At 32.6% G+C, this 14725-nt stretch overlaps 1 protein-coding gene across 4 annotated transcripts in view; it reads right to left on the bottom strand.

Annotated features, from left to right (window-relative positions):
- LOC133182405 (protein unc-79 homolog) overlaps positions 1-14725 on the bottom strand; it is a 44595-nt gene that overhangs the window by 23851 nt on the left and 6019 nt on the right. For 2 of the 4 annotated variants that reach the window (XM_061317241.1, XM_061317238.1), the window contains exons 10-25: positions 14483-14697; positions 14036-14222; positions 12606-12672; positions 12352-12389; positions 11936-12039; positions 11602-11689; positions 11357-11445; positions 11089-11218; positions 10527-10829; positions 10147-10444; positions 9794-9912; positions 8754-8902; positions 7308-7465; positions 6877-7058; positions 6371-6572; positions 2012-2185 (exon numbers count right to left, since the gene is read on the bottom strand). In XM_061317241.1, the coding sequence (XP_061173225.1) occupies positions 2012-2185; positions 6371-6572; positions 6877-7058; positions 7308-7465; positions 8754-8902; positions 9794-9912; positions 10147-10444; positions 10527-10829; positions 11089-11218; positions 11357-11445; positions 11602-11689; positions 11936-12039; positions 12352-12389; positions 12606-12672; positions 14036-14222; positions 14483-14697 (2503 nt within the window). Of the gene's footprint in view, positions 1-2011; positions 2186-6370; positions 6573-6876; positions 7059-7307; positions 7466-8753; positions 8903-9790; positions 9913-10146; positions 10445-10526; positions 10830-11088; positions 11219-11356; positions 11446-11601; positions 11690-11935; positions 12040-12351; positions 12390-12605; positions 12673-14035; positions 14223-14482; positions 14698-14725 lie in introns of all 4 variants that reach the window. The other 2 variants (XM_061317240.1, XM_061317239.1) reach the window with 2 other exon arrangements.

The raw sequence follows: 14725 nt of genomic DNA on the forward strand, positions 1-14725 counted from the left end.
TGTTTTTCAAACCATTTCATAGTTTGGTTATCCTGAATGACGCATTTTTATCAGCTTAAAAAAAACTAAAATACAAAAGGTAACACACTAACTCAATCAGGAATTTATGTTCCCCACTCAAGGACAAAATAAGTGGGTGGAATATCAAAGAAAAAAATGCAGATGGAGAAAAAAAAAGAAGGATTGACCTTGACCTTTTGGCTTCAAATCAAAAGGGGTCTTTCTTCAGTTGGAAAGATTCATCACCTCAAGTTTCATTGCAAAAGCTCAAAAAGAACCACAGTTATCTTATGAAAACTACTATAAGGAATAAAAGAATCAATTTCTGACATTGGCCTTTGACCTTTTCATCTTAAAACCTATAGCAGTCTTCTTCAGGTCACAAGGAGTTATGATATAAAATTAATTGCAAATGGCCAAAGAAAACTATGTTATTATCTGAAAAGTACTTTCTGCAATATATGAATTTCTGACCTTGATCTTTGTCTGTTTGGCCTAAAAATCAATAAGGGTTTGCTTTTAAGTCAAAAAGAGTTAATATAAATGGCAAAATCTCAAAAAGAACTCAATTATTATGAAAACCATCTTATGCATTTTATGAATTTCTGACCTTGATCATTCAATCTAAAAATCAAGAAGTCTTCTTTAAGTGACAGGGAGAAATATAAAATTTAAGGACCCTCTCTACACTAAATGAAAATGTTTTTTTGGACATTGAGAAAATTATATTGTATAAAGGTGTAAATATTGAGCTTATTTATATCATTTTCAACATAGGGTGCCTGGCTTTTACCCCCAGGAAAAATGTTCAAAGTCAACAAAGTTTTGTTGAACAGAAATCAGTGGTTTACCTAAGTGGGGAAATAGCATGCAGATGAGGTGTTCAGTTAATTTATCTTGGCCTATCAAAATGTTAAGAATGCCTGAATTGATTAGAAATTGATCGATAAACTGTAGATTTCAATTCATTTTATTTTAGATCTAAGGGCAGATTACTCTAACTACATAAAAATACCACAGAATCAGAACTCTTTAGTGTGCAGTGTATAGAGGGTTCTTAATTGCAAAAACTCTAAGAGAACTTAAGCTATCATCTGGAAACCACTCTATGAATTTCTGACCTTGACCATTTGAGTCTTACGGGGTTATGATACAAAATCTGAATGCGAAAGCACAAAGAGATCTAAATGAGTATCATTCACAAAGAGATAGGTATGGTTTTGGCCTTATTGTACCCTAAAAATTTAATGTTTTCTAAAAGTTTTGAAACTGGCTTAAATATGAGTTGAATATATGACTATGATAAATCAAGAAAAAAATATGGCATGAAGGAGGACCAGTCTGGAAATATGACGTCATTAATTTGATGCATTTCTTTGTTTTAAATAGAAAAAGCTTCAATATGACCCATTTCAAGAGTTATTTTCCTTAAGAAAATAGTGTCCACAGCCGTTGCCCACTTTAATTTTTGGATATGTTTTGTAAAATTCTTTGAAAAATAACATATCTCAAAATCTTTGTGGGCGATGCATGTGGTCTATAATATCTGTGAGAAAATTTCATTGAAAATTGATGTCTTCTGCAACTTTTTATGAAAATACGGAAAATGCATAGGTTTATGATGTCACAATTAGTATTTAGAATGTCATGTGAGAAAAATGATTTGTATGATCTTTCTGCATGTAATTTCAATGATTCAGAAAGCATGAGCTTAAATTTTTTACATCACTTTCATATTCAAGAAAAATGCAGGGCAAGATTTGTATTGAAACCGTACCTTGTTCTTTCTGACCTTGACTTTCGACCTCAAAATCAATAGGGGTCTTCTATGAGTTATATGGAGTTTGATAAAAAATTTCAATGCAAAAGCTGAAGAACTTTTTAAGAAATCATTTGGAAATTAAAGTCTTACACACAGACAGAATGACTGATGGATGGACAAATTAATACCCCCCCCCCCTTTTTGTGAAAGCAGGGGAAAAATTTGTTTTCATGAATATCGACAGTATACCTTTGGGAGGTGTGGTCTTTGTCAGCAGGTGCATAGGAACAGACACAGCTCGTCTGTATGGTGGCTTTACACTTTTACTAACAGAGCGAATACTGTCTGTCCTTGCCAGGGCAAATCGAGCACGGTTCAACTTTCTTAAAAAATGTTCACTATCTCGATCACTGCTTGTCAAATCTGAGAAAATACAGAAAACATACTGAAATATTATGCAAACAATGAGTTCTGCTGTGAAAAAGAAACTCAAAATAAATACAATAACACACGAAAATCACTGATTTACACAACATGCACCTGACTTATAAGATACCAAATTATAAATACTGTTGCAGTTTCTTTCACATAATTATATGTTCCAGTACATTAAAAAATAAAAGGTTTCAAGCATAACAGATAGAAAGTGCCATATAACAGTGCAATGTAAAAAGCCGAAATGTCATACAAATCTTGTACAAATTCTTACTTACATACATTGTATCAATAACCTTAATGGAATAAAAAAAATTAAAATTTAAAAAGAACTGAGGAAAATACAGTATATCTTGTGTACATCACTTGAAGTAACTTTTTTTTTTACTGTCAGGCCTAAAAAGAATTCATTCCTGAAACTCAACCAATCCATTTTATTGACCTAAATAATTTTTTTCATTGAATTTGCCAAATCTGGGAGGAAAAACCTATTTGATTCCACCATTTTTATTTCAAATCCAGTCAAGCTACAAAGTTGGTTTCAGTAAACAGGGTATAATCAGACTATTTCAAAACAATTCGTGTTCAGTATTTTCCTTTAATTTCAAAGTAAAGGGTTAGAGATCAATTGTAACAGGCTAAGGGTAGATGTTTATGAACAAAATCTCTGTTGACCTTACAACAAAGTATTTTTAAATTTTTGATTTCTTTTTTATCAGTTGAAGTGGTCAATTTGGCCGGTAGCCGATTCTTAGGGAAAACACTGCATGTTTGGTATAGCTGCCCTTTTCCACCAATGAAATTGCTTTTTACACCCACTCAATGATTACTAACACATGCTCCGATTTCAATAAACTAATGAATTTAAAAATTTGATTCCTAGCATATAATTTTAATGTCTAGAAGTGAAATCACTTTCATTCTTGCTATTTTTCTTTAATGCCTGAGTATTTTATTTGAAATTTGATACCTCTGAGTTGTGTTCATCATAAAAAAATCTGAAAATTTATTACAAAATCAAGTCATAGGTACTCTGAAATAAAGAATGTCAACAATAAACCACATCACAGGAAATTTCCAAAGGCAAAATTTGCTTAATCTTGCAAAGAAAATCTAGCACTATGCAAATTTATTTACCATAGCATTCATTTCTGGGACAAATTCACGATGATTTTTGAAGCCCAAACCCACATCACTCTTGTTCTACATCATGCAAATTTTAAAGCAAAACTTTCAGCATACCCTCAATCTTAATTCTTGAAATGATAATCATATTACACTGTGCATACATGTACATATAGATACATCTTTCTAATTTAAACCTTCATTTCATATATAAACATATCTGCATTTTCAGAGTAGTATAAGCCATTTTCATACTAATCAATTAGAAAAATAATGAAGGAAAAAGTTCAAGGTACAAACTGTACTAACAAAAGAGCATGAAACCATCTAAACAATGCTAAAAGCAAGTAGCATTTATGAGCCATTCTCTGTAAGCATTGAACTTTTCTAAGCACATATGATCGTGATTTTCTTGAAACTCCATGCATAAGTAGGCATTCATCCTGCAGACTTAAACCAATGATTATACAGTTGCTATGGATTTCTGTTTCCATGTCATTAAGAATACAATTTGGTTTCCATGGTAACTATGCAGAAAAAGGTAACAAGAAGAAAATTCAGCATTTGTTTGCATTGTGGAATTCCTTCTTGAATTTAGATTGAACCATATTATTACTATGTGGAATTGACACCGTCTTCTGATTTATAAATATAACCATTAAAAAAGTACGGGGAAGTTTCCTAGAAAGGTACGTATCCAAGAAAACAAATGTTATAATTTATTTAATAGAATAATGGACTTTGTCCTCTTATTTCCACTGCAACATTATATATTCATACTTTTTTCTTTAATTTTTTTTTACTTTAGTTAATTAGACTCCAATGTGCACTTTTTATTAGAATCATTCGAGTTCATTTGTTGTTGTAGCTGATTATTTGGACTAAAAGTCTTGGCTATTACTTCTTTTATGGTTACATGTACATTTCAGTAACAACAATGTATCATTATGTAACCTTCAGTGAGTCTTAAATTACATTTTCTGTCTTTCGTATATCAATTGATAATGTCCAAAAGATCTGGGTTACCCCATGTATTGACTATATTCCCCATGGACTTTTTAGAAATATCTGCAAGAGTATGCAGTGAGATTTCAAATTGTGAAAAAATGGCATTTTTTCAACTTTAAGACCCTTTGCTATGGTAACCATTCATCCACAAAATCCAAGATTTCCCCCCAAATCTCTACATTATACCAAGTTTAGAAGGAAAATTGTGATCATGTGTGCCATGTACCTCCCTTAAAAATACTAGAAATATGTCCATAGGACATGAATGCCCCGCCGAGGGTACATTGGTAATGCAACATGAAAATTTGTATGTGTATGAAATTTGATGAGAATATCTTGAATAGTTTCTTTAAAATTGAAATCTAAAATGTTGGATATAGATGATAAATTCTCACCAAATTATGTATAAGTGCATAAGCTAACATAAATACATCTTAAATGGTTTCTTTAAAACTAAGCAAAATGCAAATTTAAGAAAAGTGAGGTCAAGGTCGAAGGAAAGGTCAAGGTAAAAAAATGTTGCTGCAGTTGCATAGCTCTCATCAATATCTATCAGCAAATGAAGTTTGATAAAAATATCTTGGATAGTTTCTTTGAAACTGAGCTTTGAACTGAGCTAAACACAAAGCCCGACAGAAGGACAGTCAGAAGGATGGAAGGACGGAAGATGGACATGACAAACACTATATGTCCTGGCCATATTCATGGAGGGGCATAACAAATCTTACAGAGAATGGCTCTAACATTTATTATTCTTATTTTTTATGATTTCTGGAAAAGATGAAAGCTAGCTACTTCTCAGTAGAAAATCTGACACTATACACACATGTAATTGTGTATGCTTTGACAGATATATTTTTTTCTATATCATCTACTGCATCATAATTTTTTTTACATATGTGCCATATGAAATTACATATGAAAACTGAGACATAATAACACAATTCTCATTTAAAACTTTTTAAGCAAAAAATATACGAAACATCAACACTGCTTAACTGAAAATTTAGACACTCTAAGTAACGTAAGCATATTATTGGGTCTCCAATTAGAGCACATCTTCAGATAAAGTGGTTAAAGAATTAAAAGTACTGGTAAAATGGATATTTCAAGTTTGTTACTGCTGATCTGCATGCAATTAATATAGTTATACATTAATATGTTAACAGTGAAGGTTTGTACAAGTTAATATGTATATTGACCAAGACTGAAGATAGTAAGCAAATGGTCCCTTCCATAAAGACGTTACTGTTCACCAATGTGAATGATTCTCTTGAATTTTTTTTATTACACTTAAAACATCAATTTAGTAGCAGTGTTGAGATTTCATTTCAACCACAACAAATCACAAGAAATGGATATATATGCAGTGTTCTGGACATTCTGACAACTTCAAATCTAATGTGCTAATGCCATTCATGTTAAAAAAAAAATTAGTGCCTGATAAACAAGTATGTGTACAGTTCCAAAGTAAAAACATTAAATAATCCTTGTATGCATGCTATACATTACAAGAACTGAATAATAAGAATTTAAGACTGAAAATATATGGGAAATATCGATAAAAATTATTTAGAATTTTTTTTAATATTGCAATCAGGTTGAATCAGCATGCGTTTGTCAAATTAACTGTACTTGGATATCATTTATAAAGAAAAACCAAAAAAGTAAATATATAGTTAATATATTAGAAATCAAGGTGGATTACTAAATTATTCATATATTTATACCAAATGTATATGTATTTAGCATTGAGCATTCATAAACTGGCTTGTATTCATGCACTTATGAACTATTAAAGAATACATTTACTTGCATACACAATGTACTTTTGGGATTTCTTTCAATGCTTGTAGATTTGAAAAAAGTCAGAATGTCCAATAAAAACAGCCAAACACCAAAGATATATTACTTGTTTTACATTCTAAATGGAGACAATATTCAAGAAGAGAGCACACCATTTAGAAGAAAAACACCACGGCAATGCTATAAACTCTGAGACCAGACCATTTCCTGAGAATTTGTTGTAATCATTATAACCTGTAAGACAAGCTAGTTCACCACTATTTTCCAGATCTATCTGAGCCTCGAGGGACAGGGCATCAAACCGAGCGAGGAAGAACTCCCAGTTGAGGATCTCCTGCTCCTTCATGATGTTGGAGAGGAGGTGAAGCCTCTGGAGGATCATAATCCGGTCACTGATCACATGGTCAAACTGGAACTCCAGACACTTACACAAACACTGAAAATATTCACATTCAGAGAGCTACACATACTTGAAACATAATTTTTCTCTCTTTTTTTTTTTTGCAATAGCAATACAATTTTCCAAAAAATTAAAAGTTTACATTATATAAAGAAATGCAAAGCAATTAAAATCCTTCCAAAATAAACCAGATACAAATATGTGTGATTTACACATATGATTGAGAATTCCATTTTCTTAACAAGTTGAATTCAGATCTTTTCTGATAAGAATGCTTTACATCTTTTTTTATATCAGAGAAATTTAAAAATATAATTAAAAAATTTTAAAGTCAAGTCACCTTGATTGCTGCAAATTTGATGGTCTCTAGATACTGAGTAGCCCTTTGGGCAACAGCTGCATTGATGTCCTCCACTGAGCCAATCAGCAAACAGAATGCATGAGCCAGGGCTGTCTGAATAATCTGGTTGTTCTGTAGACCATCTGGTTCTAAAAATCTGGCCAGTACTGTAACTTTCTCCACTATAGATAAGAATGGAGTAAAACATCAAAATGAACACTGTCAACTTACATCTACATTAAATTAGTTAATGATTACTCAGGAAAAAAGTTCATTGAATATTTATTGCTCTTTTCTCTCATTAGTTATTTATTTCAATGAGTAACTCAGTGAAAAGTATATAATTTGCACTCCCCTGCCTGAACATTCAAATTTTAATGAGATAAAAACAATCATTACTACATATGCTATGCCAATAACAATACATGTACCAGCAGCAAATCTGATCTTCCACTCATCATTGGTAAAGTCCTCCTCCACCAACTTCCAAAAGACATCTGCCCCCGTGGGGAGGGTCAGACAATGTAAAAGAAGTGGGACAGCTACATAAGCCAGCTGGGATTGCTTGGCCTTCAGTGATTTCCACAAACTAAACAAAGATTGCATAATAGTGTATCTCATGTATTTTTAAAATGAGAAAATGCACATATATGATAAATCAAATTCAATAGACAAGAGGCCCAAGGGCCTAGAAACCACTCTTCTGATAAACTGAATAACACTGTCACTGTGACCTTGTACTTATGGGTCAACCTAATCTGAGGCCCAAAAGCATCAATTCATAAGTTTTGATGATCCATTTAGACCCTTTCGTATGTACACTATAATATTTGAAAAACAAGTGAAAAAAAATAAAATTTAAAATACATGTCACTTTGGTCAACTTTTGGGTAGACACATTCCTGTGCTGCAAAAGTGTATCAATTTTCCAGTTATGGTGACCCTACAAAGTTTGGTAATTCCAAGAATCCTAGTATCCAAGATATATAGCATTTTTTTTGGAAATGGCTGTAACATTTGTAAGGTACATCATTGTGACCTACTTTTTATTTGACACACCCGAAGTCTTAAAGTGCATCAAATGACAAGGTCTGATGATCCTAGGTTTCAAAATGTCCATGATATGCATCTAAAACAATTTGAAAATGAACAGTCATAAAATACAAAAATTGTGTCACTGTGTCCAACATCTTATGTGACACACTCTGAGGTCCTAAGATGCATCAATAAGATTTGACAATTCTGGGCTTCACAAAGTCAAATATATGCATATAAAACGATTAAAATAAATGGCTGCTTAATTTTAAAAAGGTAGGTCCCTGTGACCTGGTTTTGGGGTTAAAATATCCCAAGATGCATCAACTGACAATGTTTGATGATCCTAGGTCTCTTAGTTTTAAAACTAGAAAGATATGACAATAAATAATGATAAAAATCAAAAAGTAGGTCACCACAGTAACCTAGTTTTAAGTAGACAATCCTAAAACAAACATTTTTAGCAACCACTACTTTTCTTTATATTTTCCTAATTTTCTTCCCTTGTTTAAGGGTCACATCCCTATCATTAGTACAAATGGAAGTCCTTGGCCCAAGTATACTTCATGACAATTGATAAAATTTGGACAAGGGCTTCTTGAGATATGGCCCACATTCCAAAAAGTTTACACACACTGCATGCCAGGCCACAGAATTAGTTCTTTGGGCCTTTGACTTAGCAGAGCTAAAACTATGAATCACCAGAATAAGAAATATGGACAACATGGTATTCATACAATCATGTTTCTATTTTGTTGTGAGGAAATAAAATTTGAATAAAAATAAACCGATGTAACAATGAAAATACAAGAATTCCAAGTACATGTATAATTAAGACTTACTTTGGAATCAAGAACTTGCTGAGGGAGAATTTGACATAATCTGGGAACTGTGTCACGGTGTAATTCAAACACTCTCCATTTAGAATCAAATACTTCATAGATGTCAACAAAGCAAACCCAGCATCAGTATCTGTTGTATTTTCAAGCTCCTGCAAAAGAAAATGCAATGAGAGAAAGGACGGAAGATGACTGTACAGTTTACAATAAAATAAGGACCATATGATTAATTAATTACAAGCTACGTATCACTTCATCTCTCTCTCTTCCAAGAACTACTGTACATGTAAGTTAGCCTTTGCTTATTGTAAAGCCTATGAAGTCACATTTATCATTCCGATTCAATGAATCCCTTTGCTAAACTCATGAGACCATGACCAATAGTCAATTAAAATATTTATATTGTTGCTTGCATTATAATTTGAAAAAAAACTGAATTACAATGTACTACTACTTGTGAAGTTCTAATCCTCTGCAAAATGTGGTCTCACCCTTGCCCTCAACATTTAAAACTCCACATGAAGTGTGTATATCAATGATATATTACTGCTTTGTTCCCTTCGGAAAATTTCTAAAGATTGATTTCTCTATATATTCCTATGCAAAACTGAGTTGAAAAAAAGATTTTAAATATTTTTCCTATGTAAATTTTGAATACTTCTTCTGACCCAACCTAAACTCAAGATTCATATAAATCATTATGATAAGAACAAATCTGAATCCATATAAATGTAGAGAAGATTTTACAAGTTTTTTCTCTTCTGTCCCTATTGTTGAAGAGATGTACATTTTTATGTGAACCCCTTTAATTTTACTTTAATTTCTATATTTTACCATGGAAGAGAGGTATGGTCTTTCAATTGTGTAATTTCCAGAACCCGTAAGCAAATGATGCTTTATGGAAGTTTGGTTAATATTTGATCAGTTGTTCTATAAAAGTCAGATGACACAGAGAGACAGACACTTGCCTTACACTCTTTGATATGAAAAGCTGACTTGCGTCTGGCTCAGATGAACTAAATACTGGGTACTAAGTAAACTACCTGTAAGAAGGCATGATGGAGTTGTAAGTGTAGTGGCATACTAGTCATGTCAAATCCTGGATATTCCTCTTCTTTCTCCCCAGGTGTACTCTCAACATCATCAGTGGAGGTAACTGAACCTAAAACACCTTTATTTTATCAGTATCAACTTTGTTATCATGATATTGTATCTGACATTCATCATCATAAAATTGATGCAACTATAAAATTGTCAACGTGATTTCAATTTAAGATTTCCTGAGTACATATTAAGAAGGCTTTGTCTGAATTCAAGAATGTTAAAAAAAATGAAATATGCAAAAACTTTTTCAAACTTCAAAAGCAAGACAGAAGGATGACTGTCTTTTACTTACTTTTCCTCGACATGCATGTTGGGGTGGTTGACAATCGTTTGGACTCGTCCACTCGTGGAATTTCCTTTGTTGGAATCTTGACCTGGCTCAAAGGACAGAAGTTCTGCATAACCTGTGAAGTGACCTGGTGCCATAGAGCTGTGTTCTGACAGAACATACAACTGTTAGCCTGCTGTTCATCACTACAGATGTGTGTGCCATCCCAATGGGTACCCAGCATTAGAGTCAGTAACTGCATGATTTGACGGCTAGTCTCATTGTACAGTCCAAGGTACTTAGGAAAGTTTTGAAGCTCCAGCTGGAATGTATTAAATTTCATCATTAAAAAACAAACAAGGGCCCTGCAAAGCGAATTTTCAAGAGTGCTATTCTTTTCACACCTGTTTTAAAATCAAATCCAGCATCATGATGTAACATGGCAGCACAAGTTCTGTCTCTCGATCATAAATTTCAAATGCCTCCACCACCACATGAGATTTAGCTGGGCTGAGAGGAGGAGGGCATTCTTCTTCTGGAGAATTCTGGGGGAAGGAGCGAGGCTGGGAGGGCTTTGCCTCCTTGCTGGGGGATTCCGGTTCACTTGTACTTTGTTGTTTAAGGAGCTCTGTCATGTTCTGTACTCCAGATATAAACATACTCAACAGCATGTGGATTGGCAAGTAAATGTCCAGTGTGGAAAGGATCTGAAAAGAGAAAATCAATTCTAAAAAGTTGATCCCCCTTTAAAAAAATCATCTACAGATACTTAGCTTAAATATGTATCTTCATATTTACATACATTTTTCTGTCAAAAACAATATGTATACAAAACTGTTAAAAAAAATATTGAGGCAAAATGAGTTGCAGACAAATCAATACCAATTTTCGTCTAGTTATCTTTTATCTCTGGGACAGGTTCGTCGTGTTCAACCAGCATTTGACATATTCTCTATGATGACAAACCTGTAGCCATTGTAAAGCTTGCTCCTGTACATATGCACTGCTGTCGTCAAATCTTTCTGATATAAAATGGTACATCTTGTCAGAGTCTGTTCCAAAGGGTAAAGGGCACAAGTCCATATCAAAAGACTTACTACAACAGAGAGTAATACAGTGTACTACATATGTACTTAGATACTACGGTTAGAGGTATATGTCACTTGCAAATGGCAAAAGAAAGTGCTCAGTCTCACTTGCTTAGGTTTGGATAACTATATTTTTATAAACCTACTTCAACAAAACTTTGAGATGGTGCAAATCTTCTGAAGGTACTTCAGTTCGGATTGCCTCTAACCAATAAGGCATCACATAGTCCCATATCTATAAGAGAAGTCAATTTTATTTGTAAACACTGTAATTAATTGAATAAATCAAAGCACTTGCATGTCTCCTTTTTTTCTTGAATTTCTCTTTTAGCTGTATGTTTAATATGTTATCAAAGAGGTTTTTTGTGAAAATAAATTTCACAATATATACCTCAAAAGTAATGACATCATATGGCACCAAACAAAAGAAACAATTGAGGCCTTCTTTGATTTGCACTGTTCTGGAACACAATGTGTCCCTGAAAAAAATGGATGACAGCAAATTATTCCAGCATCAAACTACAATGTGTATGCATCAAAGTGCTGAGAAAATAAAGTCATACAAAACTCTGATAATAATTATTAAAAATAAAAATGTATGGTAATCTGTAAATGTACAAATTATATCATAAAGATATTTAATATTTTTATTTTGTGTGTTTAACAATTCAGCAAAAGTCAAAAATTGAAAAAAAAAAAAAAAAAAAAAAAAAAAAAACACCCACCAAAATCCCCCGACTCTAGCATACTCTACTGGGTGTGGGAGCAAACAGGACACAATGACCTCAAAGTGAGTCTTGGCCACTTCATCCAGCCAATCACAGACATACTGTAACACAGTGAGTTAGTGTTAGAGATCACATTCATGGCTGATACTTCAATGTTCCCAAAGAATACATATCATTGATTAATTTGATACATTATGTAAAAAACAAGTAATTCATTTACTGATATATCAAAATATTGGCAATGTCTGCAAACAAAAGTTCTAAAATAATTATATTGAATTTCATTTATGATCATAGATCACTGATCATAATTCTATGAATATATACTTATGTTAACTTTTCATGAAAATCTAGACATCTCTTCTATTCACATGCTATGGTTTCTAGTTTTTTTCTTTAAAACTTATACTTACTTCATCCTTCAATCTCTCCAATGCATTTCCAACATTGTCTGAAAAAATATGATTTTGTTGTTAAAATCAATTTTATCACTGCAAAATAAAAATGCAGTATACTAGGATTCTCTGGTAGTTGCCACACTATTACATACACTGATGTTTTTCTTTTTTTGGAGAGTGAGGCCAAAATTCATACCCTCATAAACTTTTTAAAACTGAGAGACACTTCTAATGTACCTATGATAAATAAGCAGAATGTAAAATCTCACCATCAGGTAAATATGCTGTAGCATCAAACCACTGAAATAACATCCCTAATAAGCGTCCCAGCACCTCCTACAACACAGTCGTACTTTAAAGTCTATGAACCAAGTTTCACTTATGTCACTCAACAAAATTGCTTTAAAAAAACAAAACTCATAAGCCAAAAAACAGTGTTGATGTTTTGAACAAATCATGTACATAAGTTTTTTTTTCAATCCTAAATTCATGTACTTCAAGATATGAAAATGTTGTTTTACACTATGAAAGCGATGCATTGCCAAATAAAACTTTATTTCAAAGACACTATATTGCAGATCTAGACCATTTTTATTAGAAATGGTTGTTTGTAACTTTTACCTCTACAATGAAAAGTTAAATAATTTTAACAATTTGTCATAAATAAATCCAAATCCCTTTTACCTTTTAAGTTTACAAGCTTCAGGCACAACCCTCACACTAATTATTTCACTAACATCATCATGCAAACTGAAACAGAAGGGTATGCACAAAAGAATGTACAAAAAAGGAAACTTGAAATCCAGAAAAGATATAGAATGTTATGGTAATGCAACAGATCCATAGGATAGACAATAAATACATATTAGATATTCTGTGTACCAATCTCCCTTGAAAGCAAGGATGACTCATGACTATGTAACATGAAAAAACACCAAAAATCGTTCATTCTGTATACCAATCCTTTGAAAGTAAGCATGCCCCAGTCTATATGTATCATGAAAAAAACATCAAAATCATTCTTTTAGGGCCACATAAAATTATTTCTTATACTCTTAATCTCCTACTTTATAAGAAATAAAGGATAAAAGAAGGGTGGAATTCATAGCTTTAAAAAAAAAAAAAAACAAAAGAAAGATATCTGTTTGTGTAAAGAAAAGAATACAAATCTGCAAGGGATTGTTCTGTCAACCCATATGAATTAAAAATAGATAGATATTTTTAAATAAATATTTGAATTATTTTTATGCATTATTAAAAAAGATTCATTCCAAATGTGAAATTTACACAAGCCTTTAACTTCAGCTTTGAACAGTTTCAGAATTGAATTGTCAAAATTTACATATCAAGCAAACTATAGAGTACATGATCTGGAATATTTAAAAGTAATTTTTTAACACCCATGCCTTCATAGATGACAAAGCCAGGGATGAGCATCTTAAAACTGACTTTGTCAGATTTTTTGGACACAAAATAGCAAGTTTGCTTTTTAATATTTTGCTATTATGATTCAACAACATTTAAAGAATGTATGCATGCATAAGGTAGTTTAAGGATGAATCAGAATTAAATATACATGCAACTACATGATGCATTTCAACCTAATAGGAAAAACTACTCATTTTGGATGTTGGATGCAGGAGCAATGCACATGTATATAATATTCATTCTTTTTTTTTTTCCTCTACAAAATACATACAATAGGAATATCCTCTCTGGGGGTGCAAAGTTCCACCAGCAGCCAAATTCCATATCGACTTAGCAATTTTCTCTCTCCTGCTTCTTCTATCAGCAGAAGTTGTTCCTCCTCTGCTGTTGTCTGCTGGTAGTCTTCTCCCATCTCCAGCAAACGCTTGGATTCTATTGGCTGGGCCTCTTTTAGTAAGCTGAAGTCATATTAATTAGATTTCATGATACAAAGAGAAAATTTACTTATACCTCATGTTGTAGATGCAAAAAAGGTCTCCTTTCCAAACCCAATATCTAAAAAAATCAGTCATGATTCTTGAAATGAATTTCATTTTTCCCACTAGCTGATTCAATATCCACTCAAAAGAAAATGGCCTTTATCAAATTTGAAAATCAATCTTTGGCCAAAATTAGATCAAAAAATTGACTTCAGAAATCTACATTTAAATTTCCTTACCTTACAATGCCATCAGTAAGGTACCTCTGGACTTCCATGTTACAGTCCCATATTTCTGGAATACTGCGGTGGTAAATGTGGAGCTCCCCCTTTTGTCCGTGGTGGCGCTGGATGTCACAGTACTCACAATATCTGATTGGTCGATTTCCATTGTAGCTGGCACACTCGATAGAAAAACATGTACAAACGGCAAGATTGTCTTCTGACCTGCAGTTCTATAATAAGAATTAAAGTAAGTTATAT

The sequence above is a fragment of the Saccostrea echinata genome, unplaced genomic scaffold (assembly GCF_033153115.1).
Source record: "Saccostrea echinata isolate AGI-Se365-2 ecotype Australia unplaced genomic scaffold, CSIRO_AGI_Sech_v1 ptg000009l, whole genome shotgun sequence".
In the NCBI taxonomy this organism is placed as follows: Eukaryota; Metazoa; Mollusca; class Bivalvia; order Ostreida; family Ostreidae; genus Saccostrea; species Saccostrea echinata.